This window comes from Crinia signifera, chromosome 5 (genome assembly GCF_055691185.1).
Source record: "Crinia signifera chromosome 5, ASM5569118v1, whole genome shotgun sequence".
NCBI classification, from domain to species: Eukaryota; Metazoa; Chordata; class Amphibia; order Anura; family Myobatrachidae; genus Crinia; species Crinia signifera.
The window spans coordinates 277,372,763-277,399,279 of NC_139221.1; the positions used below are offsets into that span (position 1 = coordinate 277,372,763).

General features: G+C 44.5%; 1 protein-coding gene across 1 annotated transcript; it reads right to left on the reverse strand.

Annotated features, from left to right (window-relative positions):
* Window positions 1–356: 356 nt before the first annotated feature.
* Window positions 357–26,517, reverse strand: C5H9orf152 (chromosome 5 C9orf152 homolog). The gene is made up of 2 exons (XM_083189067.1): window positions 26,280–26,517; window positions 357–3,379 (listed from the first exon to the last, which is right to left on the reverse strand). The coding sequence occupies exons 1-2, from the start codon at window positions 26,500–26,502 to the stop codon at window positions 2,835–2,837; spliced, it is 768 nt and encodes a 255-aa protein (XP_083045193.1). The 5' UTR covers window positions 26,503–26,517; the 3' UTR covers window positions 357–2,834.

Genomic DNA, 26,517 nt, shown 5'->3' on the forward strand with positions numbered 1-26,517 from the left:
TTCCAATAAATGATATTATATAATTATATTATATAAATTCTAAGCTATAGTGCGAATTTTAACCTCAATTATGGACCCAGGACTCCGGTGGAACCGGGACAGCAGTGGCGGCCGGGAACCAGGTAAGCTGCTAGACCTGCCCCATCTGCCCACCCCCTCCTCTTCCCGTCACCTCACCCCCTCTCACCTCACCAAGTCACCTCACCCCCTGACACCCCTGTCAGCTCCCTACGGTCGCATCACCCCCCCTCTCACTTTACCCCATAATCTTGCCCCCATCACCTCACCCCTCATCCCCTCTCACTCCCATCACCTCACCCCTTGTCACCTCTCCACCCTCTCACCCCCATCACCTCACACCTGTATTCCCATCCCCTCTCAGCTCCCCACGGTCACATCATCCCGCTCTCACCTCATCCCATCAGCTTACCCACATCACCTCACCCCTCAACCCATCAGCTCACCCTCCATCACCTCACTCCATCAACTTGCCCGAATCAGCTCACCCTCTCTCACCTCACCCCAGTCAGCTTGCCGCATCACCTCACTCCCCACATCACTTCATTCCCTGTCACCTCTTCCCCTGTCAGCTCCCCACAGTCACCTCACCCCTATCAGCTCACCCACCTCACCTTACCCAATGACAACTTTCACCCCCTGTCAGCTTGTACTTCTGTCACCCCTATCAGCTGCCCTCCCCTCAACTCACCTTCTGTCACCTCACATCATCATCTCGCCCCTGTCACATCACCCCCTCAGCTCACCCATGGTCACCTTAGCCCTGTCAGCTCACACCCTTTTGCCTCACACCGTCACCTCCCTTTCTACCCTCACCTCACCCGCTGTCTCACCTCTCCTCCACCCCATCTTTGCTGTTTTTTTGCTCTCTCCCTGTCCCTCTTTTTCATTCTCCCCCTGCTCTCACTCTCCCTCCCATTTCCCCCTCTCTCTCCTCTCTTTCTCTTTGCTATTCTCTTCCCCCTATTCCCTCTCTTTCTCTCAACATACCCCTCCCCTCTGTCACATTTCTCTACTCTCTCTGCCCCTTGTCTCTCTTTCTCGCTATGGGGCCCATTTATCATTCAATATTTGTGGCTAAATCCACGAAAGCACTCGTTTTTGGGGTTAGCCGCAAATATTAAGTATCCCCCAAATGTATTAGGAGGAACTGCAGCAGGGATCGGAGTCCCTCATGCACTGCTGCCGGCCGCATGCCATAAGTTTCTATGGGGGCTCCGAAGCTGCCCGAAGTATCAACATCGGGCATCAATGCATCGCATCCCAGGCCTATTGCCATTCTCAGATGGCGGTAATGCCATTTTAGCCCATGGCCTACACATCGCACTGCTGCCGGGACAGTGCGGTTGGCGGGGGGTCAGCGATAACCACACATGTACAGACCGCCAGGAGCCCGACTCAGCACATCACCAGGACGGGCTTCATTCGGAGCGCTGTCCCTGCGCGGCAGGGTTGATACATCCCACCATTAGGATCGCATTTTACAATGCAATCCTGGGCGGTAATATTACACCCAGTTCACATTGTAAATACAGTCCGTGATAAATGGGCCCCTATATCTTTCTTCTCCCCAACTCATTCCCCACTCTTCCCCTCTCTCCTTCCTCCCTCTCTCTGACAGTATCTCCCCCTCTCTCTCTACCTGGTGCTGTCTCTTTCTCTCACTGACACCGTTTTTCTCTCTCTGTCTCTAACCATCTTCTCTCCCTGAAACTAACTTTCTCTTGCTCTCATCTGTCTCACTCTCTCCCTCTCTCTCTCTTGCACTTATCTTTCTCTCATCCCCTCTTTTTCCATTAATCCCTCTCTCATTGACTACCCCTTTCTCGCTCCTCTCTCTTTTTTGCTCTCTTTCCCCTTTGAACTTGCAAGAATAAGGATAGGCTAATTGATGGTGTCATACTGAAACTATGGTCAATGATCTTATTGACAATGTGACTTTATAACAAGTGAGATCCTAAACACAAACATATAGGATACAAAGTGTTCTGTGCCCTGCCATTCTCTATCAAAATGAATGTGCATTGAATGTGTATTTTTAATAGAGCTCAGTGATGCCAATTCCATGCTCTGCTCACCATTTGTGGTGCAATAAAGCTTTTCCTGCCTGCTACGATATTTGGTCGGTTCACGTTTAGATTGCGTATTGGTTAGTTACCTATGCAGAAGAACTATGATTCTACTTAAAGTGCACCTGTCACTTATTTTGCCTGTGTAAAACAGGTGCACTATACAACAGTTGGAACATGACCAAGATGTAGAAATAGATTCCTGCATTGTGAATGTATAACTACGTACAGTATTAAGGCACCACAGAATTCTGCAATGCAGTACAGCGGGTAATATAGCATAGTACAATATATAGAGCAACTGTTATACACAGCCAAAGTAGGTATAATATAAACTGTAGACGTCAAAATGCAAAGTACAGAACAAGCAAAAGGCAAAGAATATTCCGGTAACCTAGGTGCAATAAAACCAAGGAAGTAAGCATAAACTGTGAGCTCTAGAACATGAGGTATAGTACGGAATATGTAAGAAGCATAGTAAAAGGATTCAGAGATGTGGGAGCAGGTAGGAAACCAGGAGGAGAGGGCCCTAATCCTGGCCGCCTACACTCCAAGGCATGTGCAGTATTTACCACTGCAACATAGCTCCTGAAATCGAAATACAGTATTTTTTGTTTGTTTTCAATAAAGATATCATTGTTCAGTCCATAGTGAATTATTCACAGTGGGAAAGTAAGGTGCAAGTGGATATAAAACAAGGTCACATGAAGGTCACATTGCCTTTTAAAGGATTTCCAAGTAATGACTTTAATGTGTTACATATAAACCTAGCTTTCTGGCTGTTTCTGATATCCGTGGATTTTTCTTTTGAGGGAACGGATAGTAAAACACTTTCTCTGTGGGGGAAGTGGGCTTGGAGGAGGGGAACTGGTAATGGCTCCAAAATGGAGCAGTCGGGTGCTTCAGAGAAGATTTCCTGTATATACTGCCGATGGACTTGTTGTCGCCAGTCACTTCACTTGGTCCCATTTCTTCTGTACTGTGTCCCGGGTCTTTAGTTGTCTGGCTTTCAGAGCTCAGCAGCCGGTCAAACAATAAACTTTTGTCAAGGACCTTCTCCTGGTCTCCTGTCCCTTTTTTAAGATCCAGTTGACTATCGAGCTGAACCATGCGGTGAATGTTCAGGTGGGCGTGCCATGTTCCGTTCCTCTCATTTAGGTAGTTCTTATCCAGCAATTCTAGAGTGACCTCTTTTACAGGGCTCTGATCTTTAAATGCCTTCATTTTTCTGACTTTCTTGTTGACTGAAACTGTGTTTATAAATGGTTCTCCTGAAATGAATTCATTTTCACCTGTAAATAAAACATAAGTTGTTTATTAATGCATACCATTCACACACAGGAGGTGACACAGTAACAGCTGTAATACAATAAATGCAATGCCTCCAGATGATCCTATATAAAAGACATTCATGTGGAGAATGTCTGCAGAGGCATGGTGGCATCTGATTGGATGCTCTCTCACCAATCAGAAAGTAGCTAGAGAATGGAGGAGCTGGGAGAAATTCAATAGCGTATCAGGCATCTTAAATGATGCCTCACTTGTTATAAATGGTGGCTACATTTAAATAGGGAGACATATGAGGGGAGAGGCTATGCCATATGAGGGGAGAGGCTATGACATACGAGGAGAAAAGCTATGACATATGAGGGGAGAGGCTATGACATATGAGGGGAAAGGCTATGACATATGAGGGTAGAGGCTATGACATATAAGTGGAGAGGCTATGCCATATGAGGGGAGAGGCTATGCCATATGAGGGGAGAGGCTATGACATACAAGGGGAAAAGCTATGACATATGAGGGGAGAGGCTATGACATACTGTATGAGGGAAGAGGCAATGACATATAAGGGGAGAGGCTATGACATATGAGGGGAGAGGCAATGACATACGAGGGGAAAAGCTATGACATATGAGGGGAGAGGCTATGACATACTGTATGAGGGAAGAGGCAATGACATATAAGGGGAGAGGCTATGACATATGAGGGGAGAGGCCATGACATATAAGGGGAGAAGCTATGACATATGAGGGGAGAGGCTATGACATACAGTATAAGGGGAGAGGCTATAAGTGATTGTTGACTATTGGTCCAAGCGCCACTTGAAAACCAACATGTTTTTTACATTTTCTAATCTAAACCTAATTATCTTACAGATCCAGCATGTTCTGAATACATTTGCATCACTAAAAGCATAATAATAAATTAAAATCGGCAGTAGGTGGAAAAATCCTGGAACATCAATAGACAAAGTAATAATATCGGTACAACTTAGGACATTGCTGAACCTTTTCCCAAGTTTTGATTTGATCAGACTCACAGATAAGACTTATTATAGAGCAAGCAACATTTAGCATATAGAGGATTATCAGACTTGAATGTAAAACAAAAACAACACGACCAAATATGAGTGTGCACACTTGCCACCCTCATATGTATTTAGAGTTATAGACATCTTAAGCTACATGCAATCTTCAATCTAACGTACAGATACTTACTAAGCCAGTATAGCTATCATCATCATCATCATTATTATCTAAAAAATGACACTTGTATTGTGCAGAATTTATACTTGGTGAGAGACATGTATTACTTAAATCAAGGGTTCATGCATAACTTTAATGTTAGAGATATACTATCAAGCTAATCACGGTGACACATTTTCATAGCACACAACATATGCACTTACAACCATCTAAAAATCCTCTTCAATGTGTATATATCATAGGTCTTCAAACTGTGGCCCTCCAGATGTTGTGAAACTACAAATCCCAGCATGCCTTGCCCAGTTTTAACACTCCCTTATAGCAAAACTGTCGCAAGGCATGCTGGGATATGTAGTTTCACAACATCTGGAGGGCCACAGTTTGAAGACCCATGGTATATATTATCCCTTATACTTTAACTTCACATTGGGTGCGTTTAAGAGTTAACTGAAACGTATTTACCAAGCCTCGTTGGCACATGCAGATTTTTGTGAGGTAACCTTGTACACGTGGCAGTGAATTGTGTCTTCTGGAGCATATCCAGGTTCTAGATTAAACAAATCCCAGCCATACTGTGTATCTCACTATTCTACAGTATCTTCTGTTTGCCACTAAATACAATGGTTAGTTCTGTGTTTTACAAGTCTAAAGATAATAAAAGTTGACTCTAGAACAAAAGCTAACCTTTAATAACATTGCTTTTGGCATTTTTAGGGATATTAAATGCTATTTGCATGTATAATTGCTGTGACTGAACTACTGTATTAATGGCAGGTGGGTTGCAGGTCTCTACTAATGGGGTTCTCTCTTAGCATCTAAGGTGGGCATGTCAAAACTATGGCCCTCCAGCTGTTGTGAAACTACGAGTCCCATCATGCTTTGCCACAGTTTTGCTATTAGAGAATGCTAAACCTATGGCAAGGCATGCTGGGATGTATAGTTTCACAACAACTGGATGGCCACAGTTAGGGCATGCCTGATCTAAGGTTTATTATATGTGTTATTACAGTGATTCCTCTTTATACTTCATCCATAGCAAATTAGGATAAATCTCATGATAAATCTAGCTGTACAACTAGCATATGCGGTATTCAATAACCCGCTGCTATTTCCATGGTGAAATAGCGGCGTGTGCCTATTCAATGCTGCCTTTTCCGACAGCATTGAACAGGCATCTCGGCAGAACGGACTCAACAGCAGTCGGGCCCGTTTTGCCGAGAACCACCATGGATTATCGAGATCACGGATGTATCTCAACGATCCACGGCCGTTTTCTACAGACACGCCCACTTTTTGGCATTCACAGGTGAGACATTGAATCCCGTCTGCCGAATAACATAGTGCATGTTAAATATTTAAGTATTAACACGGAGGGAGAAAGGCCAAGCTAATCTGGTCAGATTTAAAGGTGCAGTTGCATACGAAATGCAGAGTAAATAAATGTGAATGAGGCACATCAACCACACAACATAATGCATTAGTTAATGAGAAATGAAATACAGCTGGAAGGCAGCATAAATGGAAATATGACAATTACACGCAGACCAATTATATTGTATTGAATTCCACCATGTTTTTCTGCTATTTACTAACAAAGATGAACAGATCACAAAGATAGTAAATAAATAGTTGCTTCTGTAAATGAATGTTAACACAATAATTAATTATACATGTATAATTTTTCATCATTCTAACAATGATGCTTAAAATTATGTAAAAATCATCAAGTATAATAATTATTTGCATTTAATTCCTTTGGATGATGATCTTGGGGGACATAGAGTAGGTTAAATACACTGAATAATGTACAAATATGGTTTGGGAAAATGGCCAATAACTATCACTTTATTTTCATGTATTTTGTGTAGCCATTGTGTGTAATTATAGTGTTTTAAATATGAATAACATTATTATTATTTTACCTTCAAAATGTGCTAAAACATCAGAGGAGGGCGGATTGATTATACAAAATATGTGGGCAGCAAATATATGGCCATGCAATTACCACCATTGTTCAGATGGAAATGTCATGTTAGAATTGCTTTAAAATATAATGTTGGAATGTTGCAGAAACATGAAATATGTGTTTAATTTATTTGATTATAAAAATAATTGAAATTATTTCTTAAAATAAGACCACAGGATTTTACAGTTAGGTCAAAGGGGGGTGTTCCATGTTTCCCTTTATTTCTGATCCTTTTTAAATAAGAGGATTTTTTGACTGGGAAACAACCAGGATTCACGTCTGCAGATCCGGCTCTTTGAAAAGCTGAATCTGCATTCCTGGAAAAGGTATCTAAATTTATGAATTAGTGCCCATTTCTGTGGAAAAAGACGCAGATTTGCAAAACAATAAATCTGAAAAAAAACCCACCAAACAAACATTGAATAAATGAAATGCGAATTCCATCATTCTGAGCAAAAGCTGCCACAATATCCCCATATTATTGAAAAACTGCAACATTGAATACCCCCCAAAGCCTACAATATATATAATAAGCCTATTATATACAAGTCAGTACTATAAAATGTATACATAATGTACCTAAACTGAATAAAATAGCGGAAGCGATACATCGCAGCATCACCAAATGAGGACACAGGTACTTTCATTATTAATATACAGTACATGTGTTAAAACACATCGGGGGGGGGGGGGGGGGGGGGGGGTATTCAATTAAGCAAGGGCCTGACAATTCAATTGAGTGTAATTAGAACTACCCTCTTTATCAGTTATTTAGAGATACTGTGAAGTTAATTAATGGCCACAGCAGCAATAAAGGTATGGTGCGGTATGGTGCGGCTCAATTATTTTTTGCAGTTCTAAGTAATAAACTACCTTTATAACAATACTGTTTAAATGCTACTGTGAATTAAACTGTTTTTATCCATTATTTATGGATGCCACAAGGAATCCGCAGCGTCCAATTACAGAGCACATAAACAAATAAGCAAAACTCTGACATACAGATGAATACAACAGAGGACACGTACATGGTACATAACCATAGCTGCCTCAGCAGACAACACTGAAATAGTTGTCAGCATGGCAGAAGACCACAGGATTTGGTGCCATCAAAGATGGTTTACGTAAGAGAAGTAAAATTCCATGAGGGAAGAGGGCCCTGATCGTGAGAACTTGATACCGTGTGCTAATTGCATTCAGCTTGCTATTGTTTTACCAGCATTATTGTAATTAGCATATGAAAAATTATCAACGTAACTCACTGTTTAATGTTATTTTATCTATGTCAACATTTTACGACCCATCTAAATTTAACTGTCTATATTATGTTCGGTCTATATTAACTGTCAACATTGTTTTTAATGTTGACATTGTATCCTTGTAAAAATTATGACCCTGTTCACCTATACCTGCCACCATGTCAAAATTATGGTAATCAACATTTTGGTGTCTTTGGCTGCCTACTGACTACATTCCTTATAGTTTATGTGAGCATCCTATGGAATCCTTTATAAAATGAGGCTCATCCTTTACCAAAATAATTTTTTCTGCAGTAAAATGACTGGTGTACTGTATCATAGGATATGGTTATAAACATGCAGTGGTCAGAAACACTAATGATTGGTAAATTGCAATAAGTATACTGCCTTGGCTGTACTTTTAATAAAAAATCTGATTACGTTCTCCAGTTTAATTCATAGATAATAAATCCTTTTCATATAAAACATCAGCTGTTGGAGAGGTCAGGTTATGTAATCAGCTTAATGAATATGTAAATAATACTGTACTTTAGCTAGCAAGCCAAATAAGATGTTATCTAGCAAATGTTATATTTACAGTATTAAAGCCATTTGTTGTTTGAAAGTTTATCTTTGGAATAAAGTATCGTTGGAATAAAAAAAAAAAAAACAGGTTAGCAATTAGCTTACTGTCACACACCCGCAATAACAGCAAGTTTAATTATAAAATGAAAAGGTTATGTTTCCCCTCTTTCTGGACCACATATAAGTCAATATAACACTAATCCAATATACGTTTGCATGCATGATAGGTTAGCAAAGCTTGTGTTTTAGTGCAGACCTCAATGAAGAATGCAGCATTCTGTGGTCGCTTTTCTTAGGTCAGTGTTATTATCACAAGGCAGTATGGCAAAAGGTCACCTTTTACTGTATGAGCTATTATCGCAAACACAAGACATTAAAATGTATATGCATCCAATCAGTGAGAATTTCACAGACTGTACTGTACATTGCTTCATGCTGACAACTTTGGCAATGTACAATGGACTATAACGTACTGTACACACAATTGCACGTTACACAGAACACACTGGTACGGCGGGGCGTTACATTAGCATATGGGAACGCCCAGCGTTTCTCATGCTAATGGGCCAATGACACGGGTGCAGGGGGCGGGCAGCTGACATCACCGGATTCCATCGAATGATGTGGGTGTTCCCCCGCAGGCTGCGAATGGATATTTATGTAAAACATCCATTTTGCATGTCGTGCGAACGTACACGTCGTGCGAATGGTGGGGCGGCATACCACCATTTGCAAGGCGGGTTCTGATTGACTCACAAGGATGCAAATTTGCTTCCGAGTGAATCAACCAGAACAACCCCCATATAAACATATGTCACACTTACTAGGTATTGCAGTTGCATATTATGTTATATATTTATTTTTTAGTGAAGCTTGGGGTAGGAGTGCAAATATTTGGGAGTGTTGGCAGGAAGTACATTTTTTACTCTCTTCACTTTCTGACATGACTCCCTCCCATTTGACCCCTCTGTTTACCTGCATCCAGGATGCTGATTGCATTGTGGCCAACATAGCAGAACCTAATCAGTCCGGCGCACTTCATCAGAGCTTTATGGGGCACTATCACAGAGGTATTCCCTAGAACAGGACCACAAGGCTACTTGCTATAATGCTGTAATCAGGCTAAGAGAAATAGGCAAAACCCTCTGGGCAGGGGCGTAACTACATTTTGGGCCCCCCCCCGCCGTTAAAGGGAGGGCGCCCGTGCGCCGGCCCGTTCACCCCGCCGCATCAACCCCGCCGCATCAACCCCACCGCACCAACCCCCGCCGCATCAACCCCGCCATCCCCCACAGTCTTACCTACGTTCAGTACGCGGCGCTGGTCCCGGCTCCCTTCTTCTGCTATGAGGACTACCACAAAATGTCTGCCCCCATACAGCAGACAGTTTCAGAGAACTGTCTGCTAAATGGGGGCGGACATTTTGTGGTGGTCCTCATAGCAGAAGAAGGGAGCCGGGACCAGCGCCTCGTACTGAAGACAGGTAAAGACTGCGGGGGATGCCGGCGGGGCGGCGGGGTGTAACTATAGCACTGCAGCCCCCGGCGCCCGCACATGCACAGCGCCCCCCCGCGGGGCTGCGGTGCTATAGTTACGCCACTGCCTCTGGGTACTTATATGTTAATTGGCCGTCCACTATAGTGAGCACGCTCATACCCCCACTATCCATGTCGGGATGGAGTTGATTTCATATAGTGTGGCGAGCGCAGTGAGCCACCGAGCCCGAAGCGTGGCGAGCGTAGCGAGCTCCGCAAGGGGACGCGCAAAACTAAGCAAATAGCTTAGTGGGCGCCCAACTAACATATAAGTACCAAACTCTGACATACAGTTGAATACAACAGCGGACATGTATATTGTACATAACCATAGCTGCATCAGCAGACAACACTGAAATAGTTGTCAGCATGGCAGAAGACCACAGGATCAAAGATGGTTTACGTAAGAGAAGTAAAATCCCATGAGAGCAAAGGGTCCTGCTCATGAGAACTTAATACCGTATGCTAATTGCATTCAGCCTGCTATTGCAGTCCTCAGTCCTCACAAGAAAAAAATAAACAGGAGTACAGAAAAGAAAAGCAGAATTAAATATGACTTGTTGCACTCATTATAACAATTAATAATACCACAAAAAGTTGTAAATTCTGTAAAATTCAATGCCAAAAGTTTAATTAACTGCGGTCTACATTCATTCTATTCATTAGACCCCCTAATGAAGTGTATCTGGTCACATCGCCTCTTCATAGAGCTGCAATTGACAGTCGGGAGATGGATCGGGTGTGGTACAGGGGTCCGACAGTCGGGATCCCGACAGTCATTAGCCCGACGTCGGGATCCCGACTGGCCGGACCCAGACAGCATGGTGAGCGCAACTAAGCCCCTTGTGGGCTCGCTGCGCTCGTCACGCTGCGGGCACGGTTCTCCCTCTATGGGGGTCATGGACGCCCACGAGGGAAAATAGCCGACGGCTGTCGGTGTTTTGACAGTCGGGATCCAGACGTCGGGTAAATGCCTGTCGGGATCCCGACTGTCGGGACCCCGTCCGGCACTCAGATGGATGACCCTGATCTTCCTAATAATATTTAAACAGGCACATTTACAGCATTGCCCCACCAGTTGTGATTTATGTAAACTTAATGTTGCAGAAACGGTTTAGCCAGTGATGTCTGCTCTTACTTACAATGACTACTTAATTGTCCACATAATGAAATACACTCATAAATAAATAATATATACTGTACATTAGACCTTATTCAGGTCTGTTCGCAACAGGGCTGCATTCGCACGGGAACCGATATTGTTTTACTGCGCATGTGCATTTCTGTGTATACGCAGGGTGCGTGCACCCATGGCGAACAGAGTGTGCGTTCTCATGCTAATGAGGCCATGACGTGGGTTCGGGGGGGTGGGCGGCTGACATCACCAGGTGTCAGCTGCACCCATTTCCTTCCCAGCATGCACGCATATGTAAGGCTGCTCAGAGCAGCCTAACATATGCGTGCACCTTCCACATATTTCGATGGTCGGCGATGGCTGGATGCGATTCAACGGCTGAGATGGAATAAGCAGGAGTAACTGGTAGGTGATGGGTTAACCAGCAAGAAGGCTGTAGCAGCAGCAGGACACAGTTGGAGATACTGTTGGTGCACAGGATAGCGTAGAGCCTAGGAACTTCTGACACTGGAGACAAACACACAGGGAACAGAACAGTTGTTCGAGGCCAGGAGCAAGCCGCAGAATCAATCACAACCAGGAAGTACCTGTGAATACTTGGGTGCAGGTCAGAGTTCAGGTCATCGGGCAGCGTGATTGGTCCAGCCTGTCAGCTGACCACAGGTGTCATGGTGGCGCCCACGCAGCGTGGAATCGGCTTGTGACGCGGCACAAGGTCCAGAGGGACACAGGGGACATCGCGCCATGGACCACGGCAGGAGGAAACACAGGTGGCGGGCCTGCACCACAGAGTGGACAAAGGTAACAGGCACGGCCGCAGACGTGACCGTACACAGCGATTCCTGACAAACTCTCTCTGCACACGTTACATCTTTCCTCCCTGCAGTGCAACATGGATTTGTTGAAAAAATCAGCTTTGCTATCAGGTCTGAATAACCCCCTATGTTAATTTCTGTTACTGACCAGACACTTAGGCCCTTATTCTGGTTGGAGCGGCCGGGCCGTACGCGTACGTCCCGGTGTTTTTCATGATCTGCGCATGTGCAGATACGCTAATGCGCCGGCGCGAACACTCCACAACGCTTACGGCCGGGTCTCAACGTGCGAAAAAACCTGTACGCGAGTGTACGGGTAATGGGGGCGGCATAGGGGCGTGTTGATGGGAGCGGCCGAAATAATGAGGGAAAATGGGCGTAAATATGGGCGTACACGGGGGTGTGCACAAAAAATGAGCGGTGCTACTACCGCACGATCGACTAAGGCACCGTTCATTTCGGACACAAAACAGGCGTCCGCCAACCGCCATCTCAAACCACCCCTACAGATACCGCATGCCAGCGTGCGGCTGAGTTGGCTAATTAACGCTGATTACTACTCAAACACATACACCTGAATGTAATAAGCAATGCTGCAGTCTATTAAGTCCAAACCATGATTTCACTGCCTGCAAGCCACACACACAGCACGCAAACACATTGGAAGCTTATGTTTCTATACTTCTCCACATTTAAAGGTTTGTTTAATTTAAGGTAAGAATCTTTTTATACGCTAAGGTAGGTATTTGCTAAACAGTTAGACACATTCACTACGTGCTTTCATAGACTTTACGCAGTAGCACACTCAATCTACACAAGTCGACATGTGTCAACGTGTTCACTCTAATACTAACATAGGTTTTGTATTTAGGATACAATAACATAAACCACATCTAACACCTACAAAGGATGTTTCAGCAATGTTTGAAGCCCATGACCACTATTTTCCACACAATCTTTGTATAGTACCCAAAATAATGACCTGTACCACTATCTCATCTGCTATGATTTGGATTTGACTACACTCTGGATGTAAGATGCCACCAATCACATTATTGCACTCACATCTCTCTAACAAAGGATTCCTACATCTGCTTATGACACTGTAAAATCATATATATTTAAAAAGTTATGCATGTTTGTTCACAAGCTAATTTATCATGTTTGGCCCATTCACACATCTTTTTTTAGGGAGGACACATATGCATTCCTACACAAATGTACCTTTTCACCCTTGTTTGTCTGCCTCACCCACTCCATGAGGAAAGCATTGTTCTGGACCTGCTTTTACCTACTACTGTAGGAGCTACCTTACCTGCACACAAACTGCTTTCTCACCTATTAAGTTGCTCTGCACATGTGCTGACACAAACTAATTAGCAGGGAAAAGTTGGATAGGAACATGGGAATGGCCATGGAGAGGGTTACACATGGGAAACTTCTACCACACTTCAACAAATGTTCAAAAATACCCTGGTCAGTAAGTACACATAAATCTAGTATTTGTTTCACACAAGAAATGACACATACCACAATTTAGATTTAATTTGTAAAATAAATTTATTTGCTGTTCAGCATCACAGCTTGACACTTTAATGTGAGAAATCAAATAAACAAATAAAATAGACACACAAATAATAAAACAGCCAGAACAAGAGGTTGCATATCTCCAAACATGTGTTACCCTGCAAATGCAATGGTGAAAGAAATGGGGACACCAGAATACGTACTGCAACAACCAGGGTGAATACTAAGCAAGATACACACCACCCAAAAAAAATATCCTGCATTTGTAGAGGTCAAAATACGAACTTTCATGCCCATGGCACGCAAATGGATCGATGGCCAACTCATGAAGCGGATGTCCAGTGCAATTTAAACCTTTGGGCTCCAACCACAGAGGAAGTGAACCAGGTCTCATTTGGGCCCTTTTTTGCCCCTTTTAGATGGGGCCTTGGGGACAGGGGCCTTTGGCTCAGCTGGCTTTCGGCGTCTTTCCCTAGTCGACACAGGAGGGTCAGCCGAGGTGGAAGGTTGGGGAGCAGCTTGGGGTGGGGCAGCAGATGGGGGATTGTCCCTTAGGGACCTGGCGGTGGACAGCTGCTCCGCAAGAAGTTCATTCTGGCGGCTGAGGTGTTGGCCAATGCTTACTATGCCAGCCGCCAGAGTTTCATTAATGCGGTTCAAGGCCTCAACCTGCAGCTTGTTTGTGGCCTTCCACTCCGCCAGAAAATCCGCCACCTGCTGCTGACGGATCGCAGCATCCACCCCTTGCTGCTCGATCCTCTCCAGCGTCACCAACAGGCTCTCATCCCATGTCTCCTGTGGCTGGGGCTGGGGGCGACGTCTTGGTGGAGGCTGGACCACTTGCTCCACCTGTGGCTCTGCAGAGGAAGATGCTGCCGGTACATCCTGGCTTTCTGCTTCTGCTAGGATAAGAATTGAAAACAATGTCACCATCACATACGCAATAAAAAATATCTTTCTAAATACAATGCATTACTGTGACTTACCATCAAAAGCAGCATCAAAGACCTCCGCCGGGAGCTCACTGTCCATATTGGAGATCCCCCTGATCTCCCCCACATCAATCACGTCCAAGGAGTCCTGCTCCAGGGGGGTATACTCCAAATGGTCAGGCATAGGACCGCTCCCGGTGGACATGCTGTGGTTGTACCGGTCAGTCATCTTCCTCTTCAGTGTACTTTTGAAGTCAGTCCACCTACAAGTTTAAAAATACAAATATCACCATGAGATATGTGCACCACTGTGCTACGTGTAGGGTTACCACCTAGTCCCTTCAATTCCGGACACATGTTAATTACACAGGTTCTGTGGCAGTTTAAAATTAGGTGAAGTGGAGTCTTGAAGTCAGCCAGCCACAGAACCTGTGTAATTAATATGTGTCCGGAATTAAAGGGACTATGTGGTACCCCTAGCTACGTGACATTTCCTAGTGTGGGTGCTCTTATGTTTTTTTGCCATATGTGTCCCACACACACATTCATGTCTAAATTAGGAGGCATTTCAGTGTCTCATCTCATTCATTAGGCCACTAAATGCACATACATACATCACTATGCAGAAATGACATCATCCATGGCCAAATTAGGCACCTCCACCTGGTGTGAAACTACACATTCCACCATAGCTTGACAATGTGGTTATTATGGAGTAATTTAACTATGGAATGGCATACTGGGATGTGTAGTTTCTCACCAGCTACATGTGCACAGTTTGCTCATTCTTCTTTCAGTAGCATCATATGGAACATGTTACAACAACTCTTTCAAAAACACACTTTCTCTTGTCCCATCACATACTTAACATGAGCAGAACTGTGCCCATAACCTCACATCACACCAATGGTGCATGTTTCATATATCAATGTGGGTTATTAGACATGGTTGTGTTCACATGTGACATTGAAGTGTAGCACTATCTACAAACACACCTTTCTATTAGTCTCAAAACATACATGTAACATATGTACACACATATGACATCAGGGGGACAAAGACCAGGGCAATTTTTCAGCAGTCTCCAGCAGGAACTGAGGCCCTTATTCTAGTTCACTCTTTCTGGCCAAATATTTCTTTGATGGACAAAACCATGTGCACTGCAGGTGAGGCAGGTGTAAAACCCCACCCAAATCTGATTATCTCTGCACAAGTAACACCTGCCTCACCTGCAGTGCACATGGTTTTGTCCATCTAAGAAATATTTGGCCAGAAAGAGTGAACTACAATAAGGGCCTCAGTTCCTGCTGGAGACTGCTGAAAAATAGCCCTGACAAACACACTAACCTTTTCTTCACCGCGTCCCAATTTCTGACCACTGGTGACACCTGGTTCACTTCCTCTGTGATCTTGTCCCAAAGCTTTCTCCTTGCACTGGCACCCGGCTTCCTGGTTGCCAATTCAATCCATTCGCGTGCCCTGGGCACTAGAATTCGCATTTCGGCCTCTACAAATGCAGGGTTTCTCTTTCTGGTGGTGGTATCCTGCTCAGTCCTCACCCTAGATGTTGCAGCTTGTTTTCTGGTGGCCCCAGTTCTCTCACCATGCACCTGCTGGGTCACACCTGTTTGGAGAGATGCAACCTCTTGTTCTGGCTGGTTGCTTGGCCCTTGTTGAGCTGGTGGAGGTTCAACAGGGCCTGTTACTGAGGGGCCCGCTTGATCTTGCAGGCGACTCCTCTCTTGGGCCCTCCTTCTCCGCTCCTGTTCCCTCTTGTTCAGTGCATCAAGCAGGGATTGTGCTGTAGCTCTCTGCAGAGCGTCCTCAGCTGCGGAATCGTCTGAGTAAGACATGTTTGCAGCAACTGTGGGCTGCATCTGACTGAATATTTATATGTTAATCTCCCGCCATGAACAAGGGGGCGTATATTTTTTCCCGCAATGTAGATGCAAATTTACGCCGATATTTCCCGCCGATAATTCCCGCTTAAATTACGCAGGTCTCAACGCACCTGATCAATCACCTGTATATGCACATACACAGGTTGTGGAGCATTGTGGGCTACATCGTGAAATGTGTGCACCTGTCATTCCAATGATGAGTGTTGTCAGCTGGTATCTGTTGGAGTTCGTGTATGCCTTGTGAGTCACATTTCAAAACATCACGTTACAATGCTTTCCTTACATATGTAATGTGTATGAAATTGTCATACAGCAACATGTCGCATTGTGGCCCTTTAAGCAGCGTAGTTATGACTAGAGGGTTGCGTGTATTATTTTCCGCACACTGTAAATACAGTACTCCTCTCCATGGATATCGGTGTATCGTGCCCCCTTTAAGCAGCGTAGTTATAAGTAAAGGGTTGCGTGTATTATTTTTCCGCACACTGTAAATACAGTACTTCTCTCTTCATTGAATGCATGCTGTTGGTTGTGGTGTGTGTATATCGGAACGGTCCGTGTAAGTTTCTATTCGCATCCAGTTTGTTAATGTAAGAGGGATTAATAAAGTTAATACCAAACAAACAATTTTTTCGACCAATCAGCAAGCACCAAAAGTGATATATGTACCTGCAATTAATAACTGCGCCATTGCCACTATGACTTCTAATCGAGCTAGGCCCTTTTCCACCCCTGAGCTGTTGGCCCTGGTCGACGTTATGGACCGTCACCTGGGGCCCAGGGGCCCATATGTTAGTAATGCGGACAAGCGGCGGGCATATACTGCTGCCCGCCGCCTGATCTTCTCGACGACCGGCGTCCGCAGAAGCCTGGGGCAGGTTGAGCGGCGCTGGTCAGACCTGCGCAGGCGGCAGCCAGTGTTTCTCAGCAGCCTTCGCCGCCATATTGCCCGATGTAAGTTTTGATTACTAGTATGTCAGCGTTTTTTAGCAATGTTTTGTGTACTTTTTATAAATATGTTCCTGAGTATGGGGGTGTATATGGGGGTGTATATGGGGGGTATAGGGGGTGTATATGGGGGTATATGGGGGTGTATATGGGTGTATATGGGGGGGATATGGGGTGTATATGGGGGTATATGGGGGTGTATATGGGTGTATATGGGGGGGATATGGGGTGTATATGGGGTGTATATGGGGTGTATATGGGGTGTATATGGGGGGTATATGGGGGGTATAGGGGGTGTATAGGGGGGGTTTAAGTAGTTGCTCAGTTTTTGGGTGTAGGATATCAATTAGTTTGCATGATAAATGTCTGAAATATCACAGCAATGATAATTTTGAAGGTTATGAGCATGACTAATGTGAATTTTTCTTTCCCCCTTTTTTATGAAACCCAATCTTCGATTTCTATGCCATCAACATGAACATTTCAGCACGGGCAAGGGCACGCATGGAAGCCCGGGAGCAGGCAGCCCGGGACCAGGCAGCCCGGGACCAGGCAGCCCGGGACCAGGCAGCCCGGGACCAGGCAGCCCGGGACCAGGCAGCCCTGGAGGAGGAAGAGGAGGAGGAGGAAGAAGAGGAGGAGGAAGAGGAGAAGGAGGAAGAGGAGGAGGAAGAGGAGGAGGAAGAGGAGAAGGAGGAAGAGGAGGAGGAAGAGGAGGAGGAGGAAGAAGAGGAGGAGGAAGAGGAGAAGGAGGAAGAGGAGGAGGAAGAGGAGGAGGAAGAGGAGGAGGAGGAAGAGGAGGCCGAGACAATGGCTCAAGCTTGGTCCCACACAATTTCACCATCCCCTTCCCCCACCCCCACCCACACCCCTACCCCCACCCCCACCCACACCCCTACCCCCACCCACACCCCTACCCCCACCCACACCCCTACCCCCACCCCCACCCACACCCCTACCCCCACCCCCTCCCCACCCCATTTCCAACCCCCCTACACCTCTCCACCACCCACCCCCAAACCTCTCCAATCCCCACTCACACCCACTACCTCTATCCAAATTCCCATCCCATCCCCCTTGCTCCTGACCCCCCCAACCAACGCACAGCCAACCAGCGGGGACCAGGATGGCTCAAGTAGCCGTAAGTAAATAATGTGTATAATGTTGACCTACACATTTCTACACATCAAAAATCACAACAACCACATATGTGTATCCAACATCAACATTAGTTGCAACATATCACTGCAGGCCGACCATAAGGTGTGTCCTGTCCTTCTCCAGGAACAAGGGTCCCCTTGGTGATATTTTTGAGTGAGGCCATGCCTCACCCCTTGAATAATTGACATAACAGTACATCCAATGAGATATCCGACATTAGTGGTGTGGTAGTTATGTGGCTCCAGGTGTTGGGTAACTCCAGTTCCCAGCATGATGTGCAACACAGGGCCGGATTCTAATGGAGGCACAAGGGGTCAGTGCCCCTGGGCCCCCCTCTAGTTAGGGGCCCCCTGTGGTTGGCATGTATTTTAAAAAAAAATTGATTTGTTTTGTATTTTTTGTTTTTTGATAAAGGTTTTGTCCATGGGTGGGGTAGTGCTGCAGCTTCACCTATCTGCCAATGTGACAATGATTTATGGTGCTGAACATCGGGAGCCAAGGCACACTGATTGCACAAGTGTGCAGTGCATTTCTGGGACTTGACTAAGTCCCCTGACACTTTGCACCAGAGGACAGAGGCTGAGAAGTTTGTGCTGAGCTCGGATTGGTGGAGCTCATTACATGCTTCTCAGGTCCATGGAGAACAGCAGCAGCAGCTTAGTCATGGGAGGGTTTTTAATCAGAGGCAGCAATAGGACTGTGAGGTCTCCTCCAGAGTAAGGGGCAGAGGGACAAACACAGGCTTTTCATGTGGTGTGTGTGTGTGTGTGTGTGTGTGTGTGTATATATATATATATATATATATATATCCCCTGCAGTTAACCATTAACCAAGTTTACTCTGTGTTTTGACAGTATAATTTTCGCCCATGCAGTGTGCGGCCAGTAATGACAAGTGCAAGGGGGCCCCCCGGTCTAAAGTACCCCGGGCCCCCCAAAGGCTTAATCTGGCACTGGTGCAACATAAATGTAGAGATTGTTTGGGTAATAGTGTGTGAGGCCATGCGGATGCATGCTTTACAAACATAGCTGTAGGCCTATAATTTGTACAGCAATGTCCTAAATTTAAAATAGTAAGGAGTGCTTAAGCCACAACAATCTCATAACCCTTAAATAGCACAGGATAATTGTGAGGTTAGAGGACAGTCCCCCAAAACCAAAGTACCAATTGGGATACAGCATACATTCATCCATGAAGGAGTAATTGAATTAATGTTATTTACTATGTACAGTATGTGTGTGTTAACATATTATTTTTTAGTACTGTGTTGACAGCAGACCCATCTTCAATGTAGTTTAAAAATGTATGTGGCCTTCACACATAACTCACAACTTTTTATTATGTACAAATACAACAAACATTTGTGTATGTTATATATTCATTTTTGTTTTTTATCCCTTCACTACAGACACTGAACAGCACCAGGATGATGTTGGCGAAGTTATGCGGGAGATTTTTTTAACCCTGCTCTATTTAAATATTTTGTTTGCCCGATTGGAGGCCCTACTTTAATCCCCCCGCCCCCCTTCAGTTTTGTTACAATAAAAGTTTATGTACAGTTAGAAGTTGCCTGTGTTGTTAATCATAAATATGTTTCATGGTTTGTAAGGGCAGGTACATACAGATGTGTAATGTCAGTTATATTTGTAATTTGAGGTGAGGGGTAACCATTGATGTGTGAATGTGTGTGTTTTTGAGTTAAAGAACACATAGTGAAAATGCATGAATGTTTAATGTTGTTAGATTAAAACATCACACATAACATCAGGGTAGGTATACATGTTACACATTTTGGACAAACTAATTATGGACATAATTTAGTACATATACAGAAACACCAACATAACTTGATTTAAAAGTAACAGCAATATGGGGACACATAGATAGTGATTAAAATGCCACATTAGAACATAACAAATATACATGTAATGAGGGTTCAAATGTAGTTTTATTAGGTCTTTATTAAGGTAGACAATTGAGTTAATAGAAAACAATAATTGAATAACAAATAGATTAATTAATCAATTGTCAGATTAGTAGTTGAGAGGCAAGATTAGCAGGTCCATATATGTGAAGGGTATGTCAGCGTACACGGACGTACGCTCACTCTCACGAGCGGTGACATAAGCTGTGTTTTCCATTGAAAACAATAGGGACCCGTCCGTGCAAACTGGCGTACGCTCAGATCTCCGCAAGAAGTCGGTGGGGAGACGGAGGAAAGACGGCCGTAAACGGCGCCGTACGCTCAGTTGTACGCCTGTTGTCGGAGTGCAAGGGCTGAGCCGTCCGCGTACGTTGCCGTACGCTCATTTGTACGCCACTCCCCTTCTACGGTATTTCTGCCCGTACGTAAGCGGCTGATTTGTGGGTGGACCTGACCCTAACGGCCGCGTACGGCTAGCGTACGTTAATGGCGAACGTACGCACGTTTGGCCGCTCCGATCAGAATAACCTCCAAAATGTGTCCTGAATGGGAGGAGATTTAAATTTTCGCGAAAGATATCTTTGGTCAGGGAGCGTCGGGGAGTTCAAGGGAAACCGTTAACATCGCTTATATTTTTGTGTGATCAGAACATGAATCTTTTTTTTTGTACTTTGTATTTTGAAAGGACACAGTTAATACACAGAAGTCATATATGTCATGATAAATAATGTGTACAAGGTCCAAGTTTTATTTACAAAAGAAGGAAGAGCACATACTGTATTATAGTTCTGAACATACAAGTTTCTGGCAAAAGAGTAGGGGCTAAGGGGTGGAGGTGCAGTGACGGGCCTATGTTTTGGGACCCTGAAGCGAACTGTTATGGGGGTCTCCTTCACAACCAGAAACAACAGGGCAACATCCTACAAGGTCTAAATGTCTACCTGTCACAGCACGCACCCCCCACCTATTTGCATCTTCCTTTAGTAATCACCTCACAGGCACCCCGTCCCCTTTCAGTAATCACCTCACAGGCACCCCTCCACCTTTCAGTAATCACCTCACAGGCACCCGTCCCCTTTCAGTAATCACCTCACAGGCACCCCTCCACCTTTCAGTAATCACCTCACAGGCACCCCGTCCCCTTTCAGTAATCACCTCACAGGCACCCCTCCACCTTTCAGTAATCTTCTCACAGGCACCCCTCCACCTTTCAGTAATCACATCACAGGCACCCCTCCACCTTTCAGTTATTACCTCACAGGCACCCCTCCACCTTTCAGTAATCACATCACAGGCACCCCTCCACCTTTCAGTTATTACCTCACAGGCACCCCTCCACCTTTCAGTAATCACCTCAAAGGCACCCGCCCCCTTTCAGTAATCAGCTTACAGAATCCCCACTTCATTAATAACCTCACAGCACTCCCCCCTTCAATAAACACTTGGCAACACACACCGCACAACGCCAACAAAATTACCTTACTAGATGCCTCATTGTCCCTTCGCACCTTTAATTGCTCAGTGTTGGATTTCCCACGTTTATTTAAATATGTTATTTTGCAACTGAAAGGAATGAAACAATGGGTTGCAAATCATAGTCCGGAAGATGATAGTGGGGTAGGGTTGAGGCTGCTTTTTGCTATGGGGTTGTCCACTTTGAGCACATGGGGCTTGCATGCACAATGGGGGAACAATTGAATAGCTCCAGTGGGAGTACATTACATTTGGGCACCCACAAATGAATAAAATTGCACCCTCTGTGCCTCTTTGTGTTGTGTTTCTCTTCCAGCACTCTTTGTGTGTCTCCATTCTCTCAGAGGTTAATTGAGTTGTTTGGGTGGCATTAATTATTGATACCTGATAGAGCAAATCAGTCGTTTTGGGGGTGCATGGTGCACCCAAAGGCACCAGGTTTAGCTGCATATAGTGGGTGCCCAAACCACTCACTTTTCACATATTTCTACTAGCCACCTCCGGTGTGCACCAGCTGAATGTCCTTTTGCTAAATGACTTTGATTAGCATGAAATGTGTACCCAGCGCGATATCCGGGGAGATAGCCGGCATCGGCAAATCATATTTGAAGCTTGGTTCTCACTAGTGATATGCTCCATCGTCCTGCATGTACAGACTTAGGACATCACCAACTACATGCGGAGCACATAATGGGCAGTACGGTTGGTGTAATGGTTAACATTACTGCCTCACAGCGCTGAGGTCATGGGGTCGATTCCCACCATGGCTCTTGCTGTGCAGAGTTTGTATATTATCCCCGTACATGCATCGGTTTCCTCCGGGTACTCTGGTTTCCTCCCACAATCCAAAAATATACTGGTAGGTTAATTGGCTCCCAACAAAATTAACCCTAGAATGTCTGTTTGTGTGCGTGTACATGTGGTAGGAAATATAGATTGTAAGCTCCTCTGGGGCAGGGACGGATGTGAATGTTCAAATATTCTCTGTAAAGCACTGCAGAATATGTATGCGCTATATAAGAAACCGTTAATAAATAAATAAAATAAAGTGGTTAATGATGTATAGATGATATACATGATAATGTAATTAAGATAGTTATCATGCATCAAATAAAACATTTTCTAGTGTGTATGTATGCACCTTCAATGTGAATTCCTGACCAGCTGGGCAAGGCAACAGCTGGAGAAAGCTCATGTTTTCACCCTCTGATACATCCTGCTCAGTGGTAGTGATGTAATATATTAAGTTACTTCTTTGCAGTGTTCTGCGCTTTATCAGTTCATACTGTACTTTTTCAGAAGGTCACAAGTAGTACTCAGAGTTTCATTGCCACTGCCAGTATCTTTTGGACAATATTTGAAGGCTCTTAGGTTCCAAGTAGCATTAACTCTACAGTGCCCCATCCAAACCCAGTACTTACTGGAGGTGATTCCGGTTGGTTTGTTTGTGAACTACAGGTGGGGCAGATGTAACAGGTGCAGAGAGAGTTACATTTGGGAGAGTTATTATTTTCTGTGCAGAGTAATACCCCTTTCACACTGCAGCTCTTAACCGGTATATTGCTGATTTTTTTAGCCTTTTAAAATGGTTAGAGCTGCAGTGTGAAAGCACCAGTCTGCATTTACCGGTTACAAATAACCGGTATTTGCAAACGGGTAAAAAGCAGAGTCCTACACGGTTCAGAGCCATTTTTTATGCAGTGTGAACGGCTCTGAACCGTTATATAGGACTCAGGCAGTAGCTATGAGAGCGCAGTGCATATGTAATGAGCCCTCCATTACATATACGCATATGTAATGAGTGCAGTGCATATGTAATGAGTCACTAATTACATATGCACATATGTAATGAGCGACTCATTCATATGCACTGCACTAATTACATATGCGCATATGTAATGAGCGGCTAATTACATATGCACTACGCTGTCTTATAGCAACTGTCTGTCCTGCTTTCACACTGGAAACCTGCTTGAGACCCGGTATTTATGTGCAGTGTGAAAGGGGTTTAAAATGGTAATATACTGTTTTAAATACTGTTTCAAAATACATGTCTCAAACGTTTAGGCAATGTGAAAGCAGCATAAATATTGGTGCTTTAATTTTAAACGGCAATTTAGATTTCAGTTTGAGCACACCTCACACAAATCTATCTCTCTCTACATATGATGCATCAGCCCCACCTTAATGTGCACTGCAGGTGGGGAAGATGTAACATGTGCAGAGAGAGTTAGATTTGGGTGGGGTTTTTTATTTCAATGGTGCAGGATAAAAATAAAGCAGCCAGTATTTACCCTGCACAGAAACAAAATAACTCCCCCAAATCTAATTCTCCCTGCACTTGTTACTTCTGCCCCATCTGCAGTGCACATGGTTTTGTCCAATAGAGAGAATTTGCTTTTGCAAGTGAACCAGAATCACCCCACTGTATGTTTAGTAAACTGGAATACATTAATTATTTTCTTTTGAAACACCATACTACAGCTGCATAGGCCTGCGCACGGGGGGTGCCGGGGATGCACAGGCACCTCCTAATGATGGGCACCCCCTGCTCTATTGCAGCCAGGCAGAGCTGGCTCTGCCTGTCTGAGTGAGTTGAGATAAGGGGCAGCTGGCAGTGCAGTACACACACAGGTAGTCATCTGCACCCGTCCTCTCACTATCCCTATCCCTGCCGATACACAGGTAGTCAAGTCTATGCAGTCTGCACCCTTCCACGATCCCTGGCAATACACAGGTATTCTAGTGTCTGCAGTCTGCACCCTTCCACGATCCCTGGCAATACACAGGTAGTCAAGTGTCTGCAGTCTGCACCCTTCCTCCCACGATCCCTGCCGATACAGCATTAGTTAGGTCAGCTCGGCCGCACTTCCGGCGACCACCCCGCTCTGAGCGACATGATCATTACTAGCAGCAAGTGAAGCATATGCACTAGCATATGCTGGAGCTAGTGCAGAGACTCCGCTCGCTGGCAGTAATAAACATGTCGCTTCGAGCGGGGTAGTCGCTGGAAGTGCGGCTGAGTTGGTTGACCTAACTAATGCTGCATTGGCAAGAATCATGGTTCGTGGGCAGAAGGGTTCAGAAACTTGGCTGCCACTAACAAATATGGCAGAAGAGGGCTGCTGGGCATGCCCTCTCGCAGCAGCTCTTCCTATTGAGTCCGATGTCAGTACAGAGCCAGACAAGCTCCTCCCCTACTAAAGAGCAAGTAGATAAAAAAAAAAAAAAATACATGGGCAATTTGTCAAATGTAAAGTTTTTAAATGTTTATAAACAAAACGTGTGTTTAACTGTTTCTATAGGATATATATAGTATATAAAAAGACAAACATGTGACACTCAGCATACTGTCACAAATGAATCAAATCACAAAATTCTGCATATAGATAGGCATTTCTACAAGCAGCAAGTTATGATGTAAATTTCCCGTTTCTCATATGTATGTGTGTGTGTGGGGGGGGGGGGGGGGGGGGAATTATTTAATTCTGAAGTGCATATAAATAAATAAGTCATCTTCTATTTAATTTACATTGATGCCCAATAGGTGGCAATGGATATGCACAGTAGGCGGTGATGGACACGCCCCTCCAATGGTGCACCCCCCTAAGAAAGTGTACTGCACACGCCTATGTACAGCTGTAACCAGTTTTGCACAAACTTTGCAACAGAGACACTTGATTAGGAATCCACTTGTGTTGGCAATTCACTGAAGGAAAGCATTCTAATAACAAGTGGTTATTGTATTCTTAATGCATAAACAAAAAATTGACATATTTGCATCCCCCCAAAAGGTCATATTGGCCCTGCCCTCTCACCAATACCTGCAACTCACTATATTTATCTCCCCACAGTGCCCACTAGGTAGTGACCACAACAATGCGGGAGGGACATCTCTTTTTCCGGGGGGACAGGGGACTGCCCACAATTTTTGCACCTTCTGGGAGAGTAGCAAAGTATGGTTAATATTTTAAATCCCCCACTGCCCCAATGCCAGTCCAAAGACTTGTGCCTGATAGAGATTTCCTGGGTGACACTGACAGCCTTCTCAAGCCCACTGCAGAATTTGCCTTGTGTGACATTACAGGGCTGATTCTCAGTTGGAAGCAAAGCATATCAAAGTTGGTAACTTTACACCTTCACAAAACCACGTTGCACCGCAGGTGGAGCAGATTTACAATGCATCTCCAAACTGCATTAGAAATGACTTTGTAAAATGAAGCTGTCCAGCAGTTGGGGGCTTCATGCAAAAGCAGACAGTATTTATGCTGCTTGCAAAAACACTGCATTTGCGCTTCTTGCATTACAGCATAGTTGGACCAGCTGCTTGCTCCCATTAAGAATCAGCCCCGACCTGAAAAAATAATTTTACTCTAAGATCTGAATAATATAAAAATGATCCCAGAGTGCACTTATACATTTCTATGCAGAAAGGTGTCAGCCTCTGTACCGGTTCCTGTTTCCCTTTTACCTTTCCTATTCACTCAGCAGTAAAGTGCACTAAAGTTTTTAAACATATGTACTTTTGCAAATGAATAAGTGACATTGTACCGTCCCACGTACCTGCTTTGAAAACAATGATGTGTGTCTGTAACTTTTGCTTTTGCTGTGTGCAGTAGTACTGCTCCTCGAGACGGCTGATATCCATTATGCTTTGTTTCCTGATACCGTCTGCAGGATCCTTGTAAGTATGAGTCACCGATAATATCTCACTCATACATTTATACGCCTTTACAATTCGTTCCCACAATGAGAAGTGCACCATGCAGCTGCAGCAGCCAGCCATCTCTGTCTCTTTTGA